The 19086-nt window shown below is 38.9% G+C and overlaps 2 protein-coding genes across 2 annotated transcripts in view; one reads left to right on the top strand and one right to left on the bottom strand.

The window, feature by feature from the left end:
- Nucleotides 1-10604, bottom strand: part of NVL (nuclear VCP like) — a 43478-nt gene extending 32874 nt beyond the window's left edge. Inside the window, exons 1-10 of the mRNA XM_068407735.1 lie at nucleotides 10233-10604; nucleotides 8581-8654; nucleotides 7343-7395; nucleotides 7158-7254; nucleotides 6205-6259; nucleotides 5400-5666; nucleotides 3745-3871; nucleotides 3376-3452; nucleotides 2957-3091; nucleotides 1215-1316 (exon numbers count right to left, since the gene is read on the bottom strand). Of these exons, the coding sequence (XP_068263836.1) occupies nucleotides 1215-1316; nucleotides 2957-3091; nucleotides 3376-3452; nucleotides 3745-3871; nucleotides 5400-5666; nucleotides 6205-6259; nucleotides 7158-7254; nucleotides 7343-7395; nucleotides 8581-8654; nucleotides 10233-10289 (1044 nt within the window). The 5' untranslated portion in view covers nucleotides 10290-10604. The remainder of the gene's footprint in view (nucleotides 1-1214; nucleotides 1317-2956; nucleotides 3092-3375; nucleotides 3453-3744; nucleotides 3872-5399; nucleotides 5667-6204; nucleotides 6260-7157; nucleotides 7255-7342; nucleotides 7396-8580; nucleotides 8655-10232) is intronic.
- Nucleotides 10605-10714: 110 nt separating this feature from the next.
- Nucleotides 10715-19031, top strand: CNIH4 (cornichon family member 4). The gene is made up of 5 exons (XM_068408000.1): nucleotides 10715-10843; nucleotides 12303-12371; nucleotides 13425-13537; nucleotides 18092-18232; nucleotides 18830-19031. The coding sequence occupies exons 1-5, from the start codon at nucleotides 10775-10777 to the stop codon at nucleotides 18855-18857; spliced, it is 420 nt and encodes a 139-aa protein (XP_068264101.1). The 5' UTR covers nucleotides 10715-10774; the 3' UTR covers nucleotides 18858-19031.
- The last annotated feature ends 55 nt before the right edge of the window (nucleotides 19032-19086 follow it).

Below are 19086 nucleotides of genomic sequence, written 5' to 3'. Positions count from 1 at the left end.
ACTAGAATCACCTTCAAAAAACCACCAGAATCATATTAAAAAAAATAGTATTTTAAAACCCATGCATTCTGTGTTATCAGGTAGCAACTGCGCCATCTAGTTGTCATTCACTTTTCTGCTCTCTGATAGAGGGAAAAAATGCAACTAACCTATAAAAATTCCACAGTACATGCATAATGTAGAGTGGAACTATGTCTTTTTGCCCTGCACAAGAATTGGTACAAAAACGAATGTGAGGCACTATGAGAAAGGCAACAGATTTTTATTTTTAAATGTATTTTTGGCAATACATTTAATTTCTTAAAAAATAACTTTCATAGCTACCTCCCATACATAAAAAAGACATGTAATTTCTAAACACTCTGTACAATCGCTTATTTAATTTTCTTCTAAACAACACCTTAACAAAGCTTCCTAAAAATTAAAATGTAGTATGAACCGGAAACATAACAATCTAACAGCTTCACAATCAATCTTTTCACCCTGTTCACCTTCCTTTTTTACAGCAACTTACTCTGAACACCTATATACAGTCATGAGCCAGAGTAGAAAAATGCAATAAAGTTGGAAAACCAGAACATTCTCAGAGGTCAGGAACAGAAAACTGTCCTCATGAAATAAAACATCAGCCACATACTAAAAAAAAAAAAAAAAAAAAAAAAAAATCTGGATTTGTTTAAATTAAAATTATCTCAGCCTGTCTGGTTCTCTGCTTCTTACTAAATCTGGAAGTCACACCAAAGCCAGACTTCATCTGTAACTTGACTCCTGCTCTTATGGTATTTGTCCCAAATTTCTTACTTTATACATAAATCCCCAAAGTCTTCTCAAATTCACTCAAACTCCATGCCATACAAAAACAGCAAAAAAAACTTGTAACAAAAAAGTAGAGTAAACTGCTCTCACATGTTTTTTGTTTTTATATATCAAGCCAATCAGCTCCAAATAGCTAAATAATTTATGTTGCTCCCTTTACATTCCTATGATGAACTATCTTTTGTCAAGATTTCAGAATAGTAATCTTTGTGCTCTATGACAGCATGACAGTACAATGAAATTCTGGTCACAGAAGGGGAGACACAATGACTTGTGTGCAGCAATATAAAGATTCACTCACTAATATTCACTCAAATTCAAACCACAGCAACAAAGTATGAATCTTTACAAAGAAAAGGACAAACAATTCACAGTGTTATTTCCAATGGGAGTCTCACCACAGCCTGCTCAAACAATTCTCTCAGTTTCTGCTCAGATTCCCCTGACACTCCAGACACCATCTCCGTTGCTGCCACTTTCAGCATCGGGAGCTCAAGCTCCTGAAAGAGACAAGGAATGTTGTGTTACATCCAGAAGTTAGAAATGTCAGCTGTCCTAGAGGACAAATATTTTCCAATATGACATCTTTTACACCCAAAGATTATGTAATCAAGACTAAATCTTAAAGGGCTCTTAAGAAACATGAGTAGCATCCTCCAATTTAAAATGGGTCTGAGCCATTTGGCCAAGTGAACCGCAATGGATACAAAAAAAAAAGTTTCCCTAATTCAGTTAGAGGACAACTGCACTGCCAAACAGCTTTGCACCTTGGTCCCCAGCCCAACCTTTCACAATGTATATATTTCAGTTCATGCTTGGGCTCCCTTCTTGAGAAAATTGTCTATTTCCATCTGTAACAAAACATTATTTAGTAGTGTGGAAAAGATCCCCACCAGGCTTGGTTCCCTTAGTCTTGCTCCAGAAATATCTGAGCAGGATTGTATAATAAGATACTTGTAAAACTCACGCTCAAGGTTTTGCGCTATTAAAAATAAATAAAATTCTAACTTTGATACACTGTAGCACAGTAGTGCTACAGGTAGTTGCAGCCTATTTCAAGCTCTTTGAACTACATATTAAAAAAATCCTGATTTATACAATTCACAGCCACCACAGGCACTACCTGGGGCTTGGAGGACATAATTTGCCTCGAATAACTATTGACAGTATCTTACTTAAGAAAACAATTTAAGAAGTAGTCATTAAATTTATCTCATCTCTGAAAATTTTTCACTTGTGTCATGTTTCTTCCCCTAAATTTAGTAATCTTCCAGGATACAAATATCTGCTGATAATACCTGTATTAAATATCAGAGATTAATTCAACAGATACCTTCTTACAGTAAGGCATTAAAAAGAAAAAAACCAAATCTTTTGAAATAAAACGTTTGATAGTGTCAGAAGAGTCTAACCAACATTTAAGTAATAAACATCAGTATTTTCTTTCAAAGATAAAAACTGTACTACAAAAGTTTGTCATTTACATGCATCTAAATTTAAGGTTATAATGTGACATTTAAGGAACAACTGTATTAAAGACAAAGAAATGTCCATGGTTATCACTGAACAGCCCTAAATAGACCCTAGATTTATATCAAAGACAGCCACAGAGCAGCACAGCAGCCCCACCACACACCAAGCTATCAATAATGTCATATGCACTGAAATCATTAGTTTGATGTAGGCAAGGCAACACGCAGTTTTGGAATTCAGAAATCACTGTTTAATGGATGCCACCCAATAGAATCGATGTAATGCCTCATAGAAGATGGTATGGTTGAGTCCAGACTTAAAATAAAACATTATGGTACATTTAACCAAAAATATCTTCTATTTACCGCCTTCTCAATACCCATGCCTATATTGCTGTCCTGGAAATGTCTCAAAACAATTAAGTCAAACATAAAACTCTGTCACTATGTCCCCTCTTCATATGAGGTTCTATCAAGTACAGATTCAGATGGAATTCAAACAAAGGAAGTGAAAATGAATGCATTTTAGACTAAGATAAGAAGAAGAGGAAAGAGATTAAAAAAAAAAAAAGAGAAAAAGGTCTAGTCTATCATGAAGAAGGATTATTTAGTTTCTCTCTAAATATAATTCAGAAACAGAAGAAACTGTACATGTAAAGCTATCTCACCCCAGCAATTGCCTGTGCAAGTAGTGTCTTTCCACATCCCGGTGGTCCATGTAAAAGAAAACCACGAGGTGGAACCACACCTAAGTGGTTATAGACTTCGGGATGACGGACATGAATGAGCATTTTGCATATTTCCTGTTAAGGACAAGACAGACCTCAATTTAAATTGAAGAAATTAGTATTATAGATTGCTAATATTATAGACAGATCAAAATAAAAGTAAGTTCTGTTTATTAATATAATTTCAGCGACTGCTTTCAGAAAGATTAGTCAAAGAAAAAAAATCCAAAACTTTGTTGCTGTTGGTATAAGCAGCTATTCTCAGTGCCGCACAGATTAATTCTGCCAGACTTGTTTGTCATTTTTCACGCGACACTTTATTCAGAGTATTGTGTCTCACAACTAAAATTTTAACTAACCTTTAAAGTTTCGTCATTGCCTCCTACATCCTCAAACTTCACTGAAGGGTGGTAAAGCTCTGGTCCCTTACTTCTAACTGCAAAGGAGGAAAAGTCATGCAAATTCAGACATGGCATAACAGTAGTTGCTAACACCGAACAAGAAAGATCTCACCCTAAACAATAGCTAAGTACATGGAGTAGCAGTAGTTTTTGGTGGCAGAAACAGGACTGGAATATTGTTTAGCAAAAGATTAAGGCTAAATTTCTTAACAAAACACTCAAGGTCACTTCTCTGCACCTTAGTGTAAAACACTTCTCTGCTAATGGGATTCCACAGTCAAATACCATCGCTTTATTTGGAGCAGCGTGCCAAAAATAACTTCTCACCTTTCTCTTTAAGTAAGATGCCATCAATTTCTCCATCTACATCTTGAAATTCTTCTTTTTTTCTTTTTGTTCTCCTACCCTTTGTCTTCTTTCTTTCACTCTCCAAGACAGAAAATTCTGTTGATTTCTAGGGCATAAAACCAGAATGATATATATGAAACCTTCCAAGTCAGTGAATTTCTACAAATACTTAAAAGAACAAAATGTGCAAGTGTCTATGATGCTTAACTTACACATATTATATGAATAAAGACGAGCAAGGCAGGAATTTAGCCCCTTCTTTTTGTAGAAAAATCCTTTTTTTATAGGATTTGCCTTTTTTTTTAAAGGGTTAATTACACAAGTCACTTTTTTCCTAAGTGTACATACTTATAAAGGAAAAAACCCCAAACAAACTCCCAAAAAAATTCCAAAACCACTAACCAAAATCAGACACCAGTTATTTGCATGCCATAGAGCAATCCACTTTGGGGATGAATAAAACTGCATCAGTGTATTTACTCCAACGGAAACAATTTTTGTTACTAGTAAGTCGTGAGTGGCTGTAAGAAAATATTATTTAGTGCTGACACAAGTTAATTGCATGTAGAAAAGGACTAATACAGGAGAAAAGAAAAAAAAGAGGTTCAATGAAAGTTAGTTTGTTGTTTATTTTTTTCAGAATACAGTATTGCAAATGTTTTTACAATTTGAAGATCTCCCTTTTACTCAATTTCTCCATATAAGAGGATGCAGTACTACTAGGATAAAGGGATGATTTGCCACATCTGCTTATTCAGTAAGCATTTTGTGTAATCAGAAAGGTAGATGTAAATGTAGTTCTTCCTTCACATAAAAAAGAACATCCTGCCAAAACGTCTGGTCAGCCAAACAACGTAAGTGTTATCTCCCATACATAAATGGAAAGTTTTCAATAGCTAAACAAAGTTGGTTTTTAGTAAATAAGAAAAAAACTGGGGGGGGGCGGGAGGAAGGGAAGGAAATCACAAAGTGAACAATACATCTGGATGGGGAGTAGGACCTATTTTTAACTGCTTTATAAACCAATGCAATTTCCTTTCAACTTCCCCAACTCTTTGTCCATCCAAAAACCTTCAGCTTTCCCCAGTCTCACTAAGACTTAACCACTGGCTAAGGGAGACCACATGCTATGGCTACAGCAAGCCACATGCTTCCTGACTAGTTAGGCCGGTCAGTGGCAAACAGAATAAATAATGGCTAAGTTCCACTTACCTTTCTCTCAGTATGGGCACTGATCTGGGTCTCCCTAACACTGAGCACTACATTTGCCTCAAAAAATTGAGGAGGAAATTCATAATATTGTTACTTTTTACCTCCCATACAAACATGCTTGAGATGGGCCAGAAGGTTCAAAAATCACTTCTGACACGGCAGAACAATGGGCTAAGCTCTTTCTTCTTCAGAAACCAAGCTAAAAACAAGTACTCCGCTGGGCTTACGCCAATCTTTCTATTTAACATGTTCACTATCTTTAAAAACAGCATGCATGTTTGTAATAAAAATAACATATTTTAAAAATCTAGACAGACAGTCCTTTTGGTCTTAGCATCACCCTTCAAAAGCCTGTCAAATTACACAGGAAATTATATTCATACTTGCTACTTAAATCACATTGTGTTTGTAAAACAAAATACCTCAGAAATTGGTTTCTTTTCATCTCCGTCTCCATCCTCAGAAAGGTCAATGAAAAAGTCTTTTCCACATGGAGTTTTATCAATGAACCAGCCACCTTCAGAGATGCGTGTTTCAGCTCGCGTTCCTGGTGAGAGGGTGCTTGTTTGAGGTGCTGTTCGCACAGGAGGGGGGGTTTCCATTGGTTCATTTTTGGGAGTGGTTGGAACAGAATCGGGATTGCCTTTCTTGTATAAGCTCAGCAGGGAACTGTTCATATGATTTGTAGACTGTAGATTCATGTATTTTAAAAGAAAATATACAGGTTATGACTTGGACTATTTGTATTAAGAGGCCAATGAAAATTATTTCATAAACATCACTTAGCATTATCCCTGCTGGAGAAAGTAGTCATGCACCTTCCAACCCACTCCTCTGCAAATCAAATGCCTGCATACAAAACTACATCTGCTGGTTGAAGAGGCAACAGCCTTTGCAATTTACCCTGAAGTGACTCCTGTTAATTGACAGCCACCTCTATTAGTAATAACCAGATATGTCAGTTTCTTCAATCATTTCATTCATTTGATAGCCAAGTCTTTCGCGCCCCCAGTGTGCTTTCCTCAAAAGTGATTCCCCACCACAGGTTCTTCCTTCTTCTTCAGAAAATAGCCTACTTTTAGCTCTATAGATTCTCAGTTGGAATTGTCAACTCTGACTATACCTGATCTTCATCTCCACTTTTAAACTCTCCAAGTGCACTGCAATCTCACAACATAGAATCATGTGTTACGCAAATACAAACAATCATAATAAAATACAACTTACTAGATCTTCTGGATAATCATCATAATCAGAGTCATCTGTGGCACTTCCTGCAGTCCTTTACATGGAAGGAAGACAAAAATTATTAATGTGTCAGAGCAGAACTGCAAGGAAGACACCCACAAAACAAAATAAATGTAATTTCCACAATGTGGTTCCCCATAACCATGGTATGTAGCCTAATGAAGAAAAACTCCTGACTAGCGTGCTGTAAATTTACTACATGGAGAGTTAAAAAATGCATCCTTTCCAAGTCCGTGATGAGTTGAATCAACTTGGCAACTTGGCTGAAAGATAGTCCTAAAAAAAAAGTGACGTGGGATCAATCTGATCCAGTTCACCAGGAGATCATACAATCACCAATGCTGGCACAAGGGAAGTGGTAGCAAACCACTGCTGAACTAGACTAGTCCTTCTGATTACAATGTCCTCATTTCCCATGAGACTCTTAATGTCTATCACAGGTTAGAGAGACCAGAATGGTCCATGAGACTATGCACAGGGTTAGGAGTCAGGAAATCTTAATTCCAATCTCTTACCCAGTGGTGATTTACTCTGAATAGCCTGTCTTGTAGTCTTATCTCTGATTTAGCTAATATCTTTCATACTCAAGGAAGATTAAGAATAAAACAAAACAAAGGAACTGAATCACATAAGGACTGTGGCCTTATGTGGAAAACTATCAAGGAAGTCCCAAGCATATCCACGAATTCGGAGCTGTGTGTTCCCCATAACAGAGAAATAACGACTGGTTCTAATATCTGCTTGTCTTCAGTGAAAAAAGTGCTTCCATTAACTACAGGTAACTTCTGATGAAGACAAGCCTATGGAAAATCAAGGATCTATCTGTAACCTTGAAAATACCAAAATTTAATAATATGAAGACAGAAAGCTTTAAAGAAACAATAATACTAATTGCATTATTAAAGTATTCTAATGGTAAAAACTCTTCTTACTCATTTTTCTCTTGTTGCCTTGCTCTTTTTGCCACATGTTCAGCTTCTAAAACTGCTAAATCTTCACGTTCTTTTTCATTACTGATTATTCCAAATACTGAAAGAAAAAGTTCAAACACATTAAGAAAACAGCCAAAGCATAATCAAAGAATTTGGCATCTTGGACATAATACTAACAGAACTACCTTTTTCAACTTGTATTCTAAAAGCATTTCTTTTTCTTCGTCCATATTCTGCACTGAAAAAAACCAAAACAAACAGGTTACACCAACTGCTCTTTCCCCTCAACATATTGTCATTCTCAGTGGAAAAAATACGCTGTAAGTTGATACTCAAGCTTCTACACAAGTTCTTATTAAAAACCAACTATGTGAAAACGTGATTGTTCTTTCTTAAGCCTGGAATGGCTCAACTACTGGGATGAAACAAAACCAGTAAACTATACTGGTCTCTAAAGGAAAGTTTAGTAAAAATTATCAAGGTCCTTTCTAACTATAGATATAGAGAAGCAGCAATGGACACAGGAGCACACTGGATTCTATTTCACAACACTACCCATTTTTTAATTTTAATTCAAACAAGAGCATACGGGCACAGGACTACAGTCTAGAAAGGACAGTCCAGCAAGGAATAACTGTGATAATTAATAATGATCAATACGAGAAAATCTGATTCAACAAACATCCTTAAATGCAAACAAAAATCATCAAGCTTCTACCTTCACTTACTGAGGTCGTATTTTATTTATTTGCTTTTATACAATAGCTGACAGAGGAAAGACAAAACAAAACAAAAAACGAAGACCTGTAAGCATCCTAAGCAAGGGTTTTAGCTCCCTTTCTCTAACAAGGCACAAATAAATACTGTGCAAACAGAAATGAATATACTTTTCCACCTTCTAATGAAGGTGGAAAACCCACACACCCACCAATGATCTTCTGAAACGCAACCTTACTCCCCACCCAGAAAAACATAACGGCATAAAAATAATTAGGCAAGATTGACCGTTACGCTGAGCAACTGAGCAAGATTCAGTGCTTACCAAATCCTGCATCTCCCCATCTGCCTGCATTGAAGTGTTATTTTCCCTCATATTTTAAGCTCACTGGGGTAAGGACCAATATGCTATAATGCATCTGTAGTTGTTTAATTAAAAAAACAAAAAACCCACCCAAAAAAACACAGACCACAAGTAGATCTCGCAATGCCAATGCATTAATAAAGTATAAGATACTAAATATATTGCCAGAGGAAAACACTTTGAGTGGAAATCATCTTATCATTTCAATCAACCTCAACATCTGGTAATGAAATTAACATAAACAAAATTAAAATTTTGATTAAAAATACACAAATGCAAAATAACAAAATAATATATTCCATATTTTTAATGTAGAATATAAGAATACAAATCTTTGCTCACCTGTAGGTTTTCTGCAAATCAGATGCTAGAATTCCAATGTCAACATACTGGCCACATTTGCTACTTGCAAGATACTGAAACGAAGAATTTTAAGCAGCAAATAAAATCTTTGTCAATCACGTCACCAGATCAGCTAGATCAAATATGCCTATTTCAAACTCTACTCTTCACAGATGTCAAAAAGAAAATCAGAAACAGCTTTGAACTGCCTTGGAACACACTAGACAGTATTTCCCAATGCTTATTAAGACACAGATAACTAGCTAGCTATGTTTGCCGAGAAAAAGCAGCATACTGTATTTTGGGGCTTCGGTGACTTCTGCTGGTTCAAGTCCATTGTAAGAAAGATGACTTTGTAACCCACACACCATCTTATTGTCAGTCCTTCTAAAGTTCTTGGTTTCTCTCAGTTAACCTCCTTTTGTCTTAGATCTCCTACCTTAAAAATGAAATACTCTACATCAATTAGTATGAATACTGTCATAATCAGGACTTTAATATTTACAAGATGTTTCAAAGAATGCTACAGAAAAGTATATAAATGAAAGTGAATTCTATGAAGCCTTTTTTTTTTTTCTGACAGCAGCTGATCCAACTCATTTTCAAACAACAATTATGGAAGTATGAGAAAATGTACTAAATTTCAGGTACAACTGTATTCCATTTGCTTTCTTCCCCCACTCTCCAAATTCGGAGTGAGAAGGAGTTTCAATACTGTAATGGTGGATTCCTTCTTTAAAAAAAGGAGACAGAGAATCTCCCTAAAAGATATGGTATCACAAATGTCACAGCAAGGAGGACTGCGAAATCACATTTAAATTAATACCTCTATTTAAAACAATCTAATTGCTTAGAATTAAATACAGAATTATTTTTTAAAATGAAGTTACACTTCACATCACCCATGGGCAGCTACTGACCTGCAGAAAATATCAAGCCTACCATAAATCCAGCTGGCTCTTTAATTTCAGAGTAGTTAAGACATAGTCACTGCGATCTTGTAAAGGAAAATAAGCTCCCTCAAGGAGCTGCTCACATTTTAGGGAATTAGAAGCAGAGTACGCTTATATATAGACACAGAAAAATGGTGTTTAATTTGCAAAGTCACCATAAATATTAATAAAACATAACACAGCACTATGCCACCTGAAGGAATCACTGTTCTCCCCACTCTTCACTATGTATTATGGAAGTAATCACATTTTTTCCCTTTCTTCACTCACTTAACATAATCGATGTACATGTTTTCAAATGTAAACACTTCCAATTAGCCTGTATCTACCCAGAGTACATTTTTCTTGACGATGCATTTCACACTTAAATAGCAGCCAGCTTCAGGATCAGAAGTACCGAAGAGGATGGAAGAAAGTAACAAAACCCAACCATAAATAATAAAATAAATTGATAAAATAAAATAAAAAACCTTTTTAAAGGTATTTTTAAAGCCTTTTTAAAGCCCTGACAGACGAGGCCGGGTTTGGCGCTCGCTGCCGCTCCTCCCCACACCTGAGCAGGCCGGATGCTCACGGCCCCTCTCAGCGAGAAGGGGGAACGGCGAGGCCCGCCGTGCCGGCCGCGGGGAGGCCCCGCCGGCTGCCGCCCCGCGGGGACGAGGCCCGCCAGCCAGCCGCGCTGCCTGCCCAGCCGGGTACCTGCTTAACGCGCTGCTTCAGCCGCAGGTCCACGAAGTGCCCCGGCCGGCTCCGCATCGCCCCTCGCCGCCCTCCCCGGCCCACCTTCCCCGTGGGCCCAGGGGCTGTCCTAGCGCTTCGCCTGCGCGGTGCGGCCGGGCGGGAATTATGCGCAGGCAGCGCTAGGGCGCCTCAGCCGCGCCGCCGCAGGCCCCCTTCCAAGTGTACCGGCAGAGCGGACCGGCGCGGGGTGGCCCTGCTCTGGGCGCGCTCCCTTCTCCCGCTTCTGGCCCGCCGGGCCGCTTATTAAGTTTCAAAATAGGCGCGCCCCCTCTGCCCTGGTCAGGGCCGCGGGAGATCCCCGGCAGCGCCCTCGCGAAGAGCAGGGACATGCCCCGGCTGTCACCGCCCGGCCGCAGCCCTGAGGAGGCCCGGGGGCGGGCTGCCGCGGGGACTCCATTTCCCAGCATGCTGCGCGGCAGGGAGGGGCGGGGCCCGACGCGGCCCGCCCCGGGCGGTGGGGCGTGGCGTACGGCGGCCGGGAGGGCGGCGGCCGCGGCGGGATGGAGTCGGTGGTCTTCATCTTCTCGCTGATTGACTGCTGCGCCCTCATCTTCCTCGCCGTCTACTTCGTATCCTCCTTCTCCGTGGCTACGGGGCGCTGGGGGTGGGTAGGGCTGGGCCTGTGACCGCGCCCGGCGGGACCGAGGTGGGCCGGGCCCGTTGAGGCACCGCTGAGGGCGGGCGGGGCCGGAGCCGCGGGGCTGGCGGCGGGCTGAGGGTGGCGCGGCGTGGGGGCCTGTGCTGGGTAATGGCCGCTGGCGGGGGGTGCTTGGGGCGGCAGCACCCGGGAGCCGGGGGAGGGGGATGTCCTCGAGGAGGCGGGAGCGCCTCGCTACGGGGAAACGGCGGGTGCTTCAGGGCCCGAAATAGGTTCGCTCCTTCGAGTGCTGGAGCTCGGGGGGCTGCAGGCTGCCAGGGGCGCGTGCGGCCGGTGCTATGGAAAATACATCGTGCCTCGGCATGTGCTTGGCGTTGGTGTAGAGGAAGGGGTGTCAAAGCACGCTTCATGCCCTCGGAAACTACGCGGGCCTACAAAAATACAGCCAGGCGATAGTCTCTTAGTTGTAAGGACGCCTTTCTCTATTTTACGTGTGAGCTCGTAGCTGGGAGACTGAGAGTTCCCCGACAAACAGAATTTCTGTATTTTTTTGTTACAACCTTGCCTGCAGTCTTTGCTGTCTGGCATTGGTAGAATGTAAAAGCACTGATTTGGCTTTCTTTGCTTATTTTTTCTGAATAAAAGAGAATTGTCTCTCATTAGTTCAAATACTGGTGCTATTTCAGAATCTACCTGGTTCTGCTAACAGAAAAAAGTACAGAAGCACTTGAAAGAAATTCATCCTAGAAGGATAGGTTATTTGCTGAAAAATGAAAAGACCTAACCTGTTTTTTAGGGATAGAAAAAAATATTGTCCTTTTTCATTTTCTCTGAGAAAAGGAGCGTGAGCTTTACAGGTCATAGCACGATGATGTGCATGTGCCTTTTTTGAGAGGACTTTTCCATCTGAAATCTTCATATTTCAGTTGCTGAAACTTTGACAAGGATGTTACCCTCTTATTTCCTAGTAAAGTATGAATTAATCCAGTGTTGATGCAAATGTAAAAAAAAGTAGATCCATTTCTTAAAACTGCACGATTTAGCTTTATTGTGAGGAGAGTTTAAAAAGTGCATTAACTTTTTCTGCCTTTAAGTTCTGGTTTCAAGTGTCGTAGTAATAATTCTGATACTAAAAATACTGAGTTTGCCTCCCTGGTCTGTTTTAGGCACTGAACTGAACTTTAGCACTTGTGCAACGGTTGCCATTGGAAAAACATCATAAAATCACTTGGCCTGATGATAAAATGTGGCCTAACTTTCTACCTAAAGTAGGATTGAGTTGTAACTAATTGAAATATGCCTTTGGTAGAGCAGCTATAGAACAAGACAGTCTACACTGAGAGCAGAGTGCTCTTCCCAACTTATTGGATAAAAATAAAGCTTTGTGTATTCTGTGTTACCATACAATTTTTCCTTATCTTGGACTTCAGATAATTACACTGTCAGATTTGGAATGTGACTACATTAACGCTAGATCATGCTGCTCGAAACTCAATAAAGTAAGTTACTCTTCTTTGCGTTTAATGTGGTTTAAGAAAACAGTCCTTCATCTTAGCATCACAAATAACAGGAGTGTAATGTATATCTGAAGAGCCTTGACTGGCAATATTTTGCATGTATCCTTTGTTTCAGTCTGCTTGCCTTTTTTGGATGCCTGTCTTTCAGCAAATTCAGTCATGAAAGGCTCTTCTGACCCTTGGTGCTCTGAGATGGGCTGCTACGCTTGAGTTCGTGGGACTGAGACTTAACTCTTCACAGAGCTCTTGAGTTCTGTGCTGTTGTTCTTGTGGGTGTGCCATACCAAGGATGTCTACATGTGACTGAACTCTGCGATCTTTATAGCAACTTTCTCTGATGCTTCTGTATAATTTCTAACCTCTCTTGAACAGCAGAGAGTTTTACTGTGATAAGGAAAAGTACCATTTTAACCAAATCTGCTTAAAACTGATTTAGTTAAATCAATGTAGCCTTCCCGCATGGGTGTTCACTTTGATTTCAAGATATTTTCTTTCTTGTTGTAAGAGAGAATGCTACAGGTTACTGTCAAGCCAAAATGTGCTGTTTCCAGGGGATGACCGAATTTAACTATGCCAGTTTTCATATTGATCAACTTTCTTATCAGTTCCAAGCCTGAGGGTGTTTGTATGTCCTGTGTCTGTGCAGATTTTAATTATCTGCTTCTCTCATTCCTAAATCCACTGTTCTCTGCAGTGGTTTCAGATGAGCGCTGTATATTTTCTTAACTCGCTTTTTTAAGTGCTTGTGTAATATAGTTCTGTTCAAACAGCTGCTGTGCTTCTCTCTAGAAATGTTTGTAATACTTAGATAAAGTACCTCTGCTATAATATCTTCGGGCCTGATTTCTGGCTTACTCACATGGAATCTGTCTGAAGGTATTAATTTCCCCACATTATGATGGAATCGCATGCTTCTGCCATGAATTTTCTGTCTGAGTTTTACATTATTAGAATCAGACGATAACTCCACATAGATCTCCTTTTCAGAAAGGAATTTACATTTGTGCTTATAACTCTTTTCTTCCCTTTTTACAGTGGGTGGTCCCTGAGGTGATTGGCCATGCTGTTGTAACTGTATTAATGCTTATTTCATTGCACTGGTTCATCTTTCTCCTTAATTTGCCGGTAGCAACATGGAATATATATAGGTAAGTGCAAAGGAGTTTGCATCCTTTTTTTTTTTTTTTTTTCTTCACTGTTACTAGTTTAGTTTTGAGTGTAGTATGAAGATAAATAATACATCATGATGAGATATTTCAGTTGTTGTGTTCTTGAGCTGCTAACAGTCTTCATGGATCTAACTAACATAAAACTCTACTCTCCTTGCAATTAAAATTACAAGAAACTCAACAGTGTAAAGGACATGAAACTTTTGGCCTTTCCTTGCATACTCTCTAGTGCCCAGGAATCTTGATTTGTGAGTGATTCCCAAGTTCGTAAGAAATAATAGCATGTGAGTTGGAATTATGAAGTAGTACTGCAAACATAGTTGTTAATGTTTTCCATGCTGTGCCTACATGCCTGATAGTGATATCAGCATAAAAATACTTTGGTCAGCATGGCTGATGGCTGTAAAACCATCGGGCTGTAGTGTTATCCCCACACCCTCCTTCGTTTACTGCCTTGTCTCTCCCCCTCAGTTGCATTGTTTTTGGTCCCCCATCTTGCCTCTTTGTATTTGGAAAGGTTTGCAGACTTTTCATCTTATGACAACTGTCAGTGTTACTGGTCTTTGTCTACTGGGCTGTCCACCGCTTTGAAACAGTTCACTTATCAGTAGGGGTTTCCATGTGGCAACATTGGGACTGTGGGTTCAAAAATGTTCTTTTTATTTTGTATCATTCGATGTGCAGAGAATCGAACCTTTACAGGTGTTACGCTAATGAAAAATGGGTGTGGATTTGTCGTAAATTATCTCTAATCTCTATACTACAGGAAGTCCAAAAGAGTAAATGTTTAAGATATAGGTATGAAAAGTTGGCTGTAGTTCTTGTTTGCCTGAACCTGCTATGGCTAACTAACTATTTGCAGGGATGGGTCAAGTTGCTGGTAAAATTAAACAAGAGGTTTCATAGCTCTTATTAAAAAGAAGTTGAGGATCCGTTTACTGATAATCTCATTCTTGGGCAAAATAACCATGCATTTATTACCCTTGTTTTCTAAAAAATTGCTAGCAAAGCCTTCAAGTGGGGTAACATGAGACAGTGTAACTTGTATGCCTAATAAACAAATGTTGCCAAAATGCACACACATAGGGATAGTTTTGTTTGGCCACCCATATGTACAGCTGTATTATACACTGTTGCACAAGATGACCAGTATTCCCTTTGGTATCTGCTGGCCAGTATGGAGTTTGCATTTGGTGTTTTATTTAGGCTAGACTGTTTCTACAGAGACACTACAGAGAGAATGCGTTTTCTTTGAAGCTTTCTTCTACTGGTTACCCCTTTGCTGCTTCCTTTTGCTTACTTATGTTAATGTTTAAAGTAGCCACTTGCTTTTCCTTCTAAATCTGGTCAGAGAGAATTTTAAGATACAGTTATTTCTATTTCCACACTTTAGGCAGTAAGCTTTGACTGCTGTTTTGAATTGACAGCTCTCATTTTATATTTGTCATGCATGGGGTAGACATTCTGAATATCCTAAAATCCAGAATTGTTTCCTCAATTTTAGATATGCAGTGTAGGCAATAAATGAATATGACAATATAATATGTTGCCTGTTCTGCCACAGGAAGTCAAAATGTTAAGCCTATATTGCTAATCCTGCCTTCTTTCTGAGGATCGAGGAGTTTCACACAGATTAATAGCCTGGACTATCCCATCTATAGTGAAGGAGTTAGAGGTCTGCAAAAGCAAGTGTGTCGTTTAGCATTATAAAGAAAAACTGATGATTTGACCCAGTGTTCAATGGACAAAAGATACGGTAGTCAGAAAAATGGTGGACTGTAAAGTAGTTTGAATACGCTGAAGAGAGGAGAAAGTGTCAGTTATTAAACTGGGTTTAAGTGGGAACAGATGAAGTGTGAACCCATTATCATGAGCTGCAAACTTCCAGTATCAGCTGAATGTGTTTGAATCTTCTTCATATGTTATAGTATTTCAGGAACCAATTTCTGGACTAAATGTTGCTGCACGTGAATTCAGAAAGGTTTAAGATTATTGTTTACTCCAAGATGAGTACAGATATCAAAATAATTTTATTGAGATTGAAGAAGTCTGTGCTTTGTAGTATATCTAAGTGATAATAGAGAGAAAGGTAGGATAATAATCCCTTCCACTTATTCTCTTTCCTTCAAAACCTGCTTAATCTTGATGAGTAAATGGTACAGTTACAGGCAGCACTGGCTTAATTTACTAATTGTCTCAATGGTTTCAGTGAGAGTAGAGAGGTTTTGTGTGAAAGGGGCATCAGAAACAAATCCTGGGGAGGATAAATTGGTCAAAAACAGCATCAGGGGAGACTTACAATAAACACGCTGCAACTTTGAAACATCCTACTGGCCCTTCTGGTTCAGCATACTCAGATGCTTGTGTAATTTGGTTTATTTTTTGCTGAATTTTGTAGTGTCTTGTACAATCTCCAGTGTGATATAGTTTTCTCTTACATTCTCCATGTTTTAAAACTAGACATTGAAGCAGCTTATTTGATATCTAATCAGGTTTCCAAATACATACTTTTTAGTTCTTAAATATTTCTTAGACCTGCTACTAAGCAAAAGAAGCAAGAATTACAAAGGAAATGATGAACGTGACTAGACAAAAAGAAAGCAACTCTTAGGGAAGTGTTCAACTTTTTTTTTTCTTCTTTGTTATATAGACATGCTTGAGATGATAATAGATCAAAATAATGTGATTCTTGTCATGTCTTTAAGTAGATTGTACCCCTCTTAAAACTGAAGGAGAAAAAAAAAATGTAAAAAAAAAAAAAATCTTTAAAATACAGTGAAAATTCTGACCAGAACTTCCACATCCCTTACAAAATTGTGTAATCTAGAGGGAAAAATCCTGTTGCTGTGGCAGCAGCTTCCACTGAACGGAGATACTGGAGCCACTAATGTGTATATTCATTAAAGCTGACAGTTTTCTTGTTCTGTGTGGTTTTGCTGCAGTTGTTTTTTGCTGTTTAGGGTACACAACTGGCTTGAGTTGTGTTTGTCAGCATCTAGCATCCTTGTGTCCATGACTATAGTTCCTTAGATGTATAATATAAGCTGTACTAGCTTGTAAGCCTCTTGGAAAAACTACCTCCCAAGTTCCACAAGCTTTAATTAAGTTGCATCATTTAAGTGTTATCACTCTTCTTAAAAAGCAAAATTAGTAAATCCTAGAGATACAAGAAAACTATGCACTCTATTTCTAGGATAAATTGGTACAGGAAACTTGTGTTCTTCCTTGAAATGCATTTTATTGGAATAAATTTCCAGTAAATGGACAATATTTTTTGTTATAATATTAAAAATAGACCAATCACTTAAAACTTCAAATTTAGAAGAGACTTTCAAACTGTGATTATTTCACATGAACTATTTTTAATAGGACATAATTGTCTTTGTTATTAGTCAAATATGCTACAGTGCTTTTTAATGCCTCTGTGAAAGAAAGACAAATGCTGTGGTCTTAACTTCCCCCCCCCCCCCGCCCCGGTCTCCTGCTGCTGCTAGAGAACATCCTTGTTTCTTTTTCCCTTTCTTCCCCTCCTATTATTGAAATTAATGTTGTAAGAGGTGGGGAAGTGCCTTTTGGAGTGCAAGTGGTGCCATTCTTCAAGTATATAAAGAAAATCAAAGTGTTCTGTTCTGAGATCTTGCCTTTTCTCCAGGAGTTAAATTCCTGTGTAGAAAGCGTATTATTCCAGGAAGGTAGAGCCTGTATGACATATAAGTGAAATAATAATACTGTTCTAGACTGAGCTCAGCTGGAGTGAGAACTTCATATGCTTGCATTTGCTCTCTTGAGAAATGCGTATGACAAAAGGACATGCTGCTTGGTGAATTTTCACAGGACATAAACATTCGTTTTGCTGGTTTTATTCTTCCTTTTGCTTACATTTCACTTAACATTTCACTTATTTTCACTCAGCTTTTGTTCTTATGTGGGTTTGGACAGCAACTTCTTCAGTTCTGCCCAATCTCTCATCCTGTCTGTGTCAGTGTCTCTGCTGAGATAACGCAGGATAGTTGTGGCAAAGGTGGGAATAATACACAGATCCTTTGTCTTGTCTTATGCTATCTCATTTTGACCACTGGAGTTTGTGATTATCTATGTGTGGTTTTCTTGTAAATAAATCTCTAAGTCTTAGCTAAATTAATTCTTTTCCAGTCCCTTTCATCTAACACATCTTTCCACTGAGGGTGGATGTTTCCTTCATAACACCAAGTAACCACAAACAGCAATTAAAATTGATCTGGAATAAGCTATGACCTGGAAACTCTCCCATTTATACATGAGAAGCTGGGCTGAGCTTTTAAGTACTTCTTGTCCTCGTATTCTTTGTTTGCGGATTGTAGTGGCAGAGATAGATACACACAATATCCTGAAACTGAAATAGAATTGAAGAGCTCCCTTATGCTGAATTAAGAAACAACTCTTTAGATGAAAGTCCCTTCTGTGCAAGCTCTCCTCCTCCCCTTTCCCTGACACTCCTTCATGTTTTGATGACTGTACTTCTGTTGTTTTTTTATTTTTCTCTTAAACTTCCAGGTACATTATGGTGCCAAGTGGAAACATGGGGGTATTTGATCCCACAGAGATCCATAACCGAGGACAACTGAAATCACACATGAAGGAAGCGATGATTAAACTAGGCTTCCATCTGCTCTGTTTCTTCATGTACCTTTACAGGTTGGTTTCCAAAATTTCTCCCAAGGAACAAAGGAATTGTCTGCCAGCTATTTTTATCTCCTCTATTCTGCTAGTGTAATTGCTGGTATTCATAAGTGTCTTGTCTTTTTGCATCCTGCTAAGCCTCAATAATATATTTTGACAGCTATCTCCAGGCTCATTATATGCCTTTATTCTTTTTGATCAAACATTGTTTGGAAACTCAGACTACTCCTTAATCTCAAACCCACTATAAGTACAATATAAAGAGTTACATGATTTCAGCACCTATAATAAGTAAGTGGCCTATTCAGAATGGAAGTCATCTTGAGGACCAAGTTTATTTTACAAGTTGTGGTTTAGAAAATAAAGTTGATCTGGCTGAGCTGAAAGCAGACGAGTTCTGTGATGGGGCCACTTACTACAAGATGGAAGAACTACTCTCTTCTACTGCAGTATTACTTCTGCAGTCCTTGTCTTCATAAGCAAAGCACCTAGCATAGTTGCCTTGACTTTCTATTTCAGAATCAAGTGCAGTTCTCTCATGAAAGTGATAGCTGTTGCTACTTGCACATGCTTCAGTAATCCACTGGTATCATGTTTTCTGTTTTGTCACAGTATGATTCTGGCTTTGATAAATGATTGAGAAGTTGAAAAAGAACCATTAGCTGCCAAATTGGGTCATCACTCCAGTGACGGGTTGTGGAGCCACAGACACCTTCTGAACATGCCTAGAGCAGTGTCGTCATGCAGTATATTTTTCCTCTTTGAACAAGAAATATTTTTCTGTATTTTTAACATAAAATATTTTCAAAAGACATTGGATTTGTGTAGCGGTTGTTTTTGTTCCTTTACAACCCAAACTGCTAGAGCTG

Source organism: Nyctibius grandis, chromosome 1 (assembly GCF_013368605.1).
Source record: "Nyctibius grandis isolate bNycGra1 chromosome 1, bNycGra1.pri, whole genome shotgun sequence".
NCBI classification, from domain to species: domain Eukaryota; kingdom Metazoa; phylum Chordata; class Aves; order Nyctibiiformes; family Nyctibiidae; genus Nyctibius; species Nyctibius grandis.
Note: the sequence above shows the minus strand (reverse complement) of the source record. Positions and strands in the feature narration are given on the sequence as shown.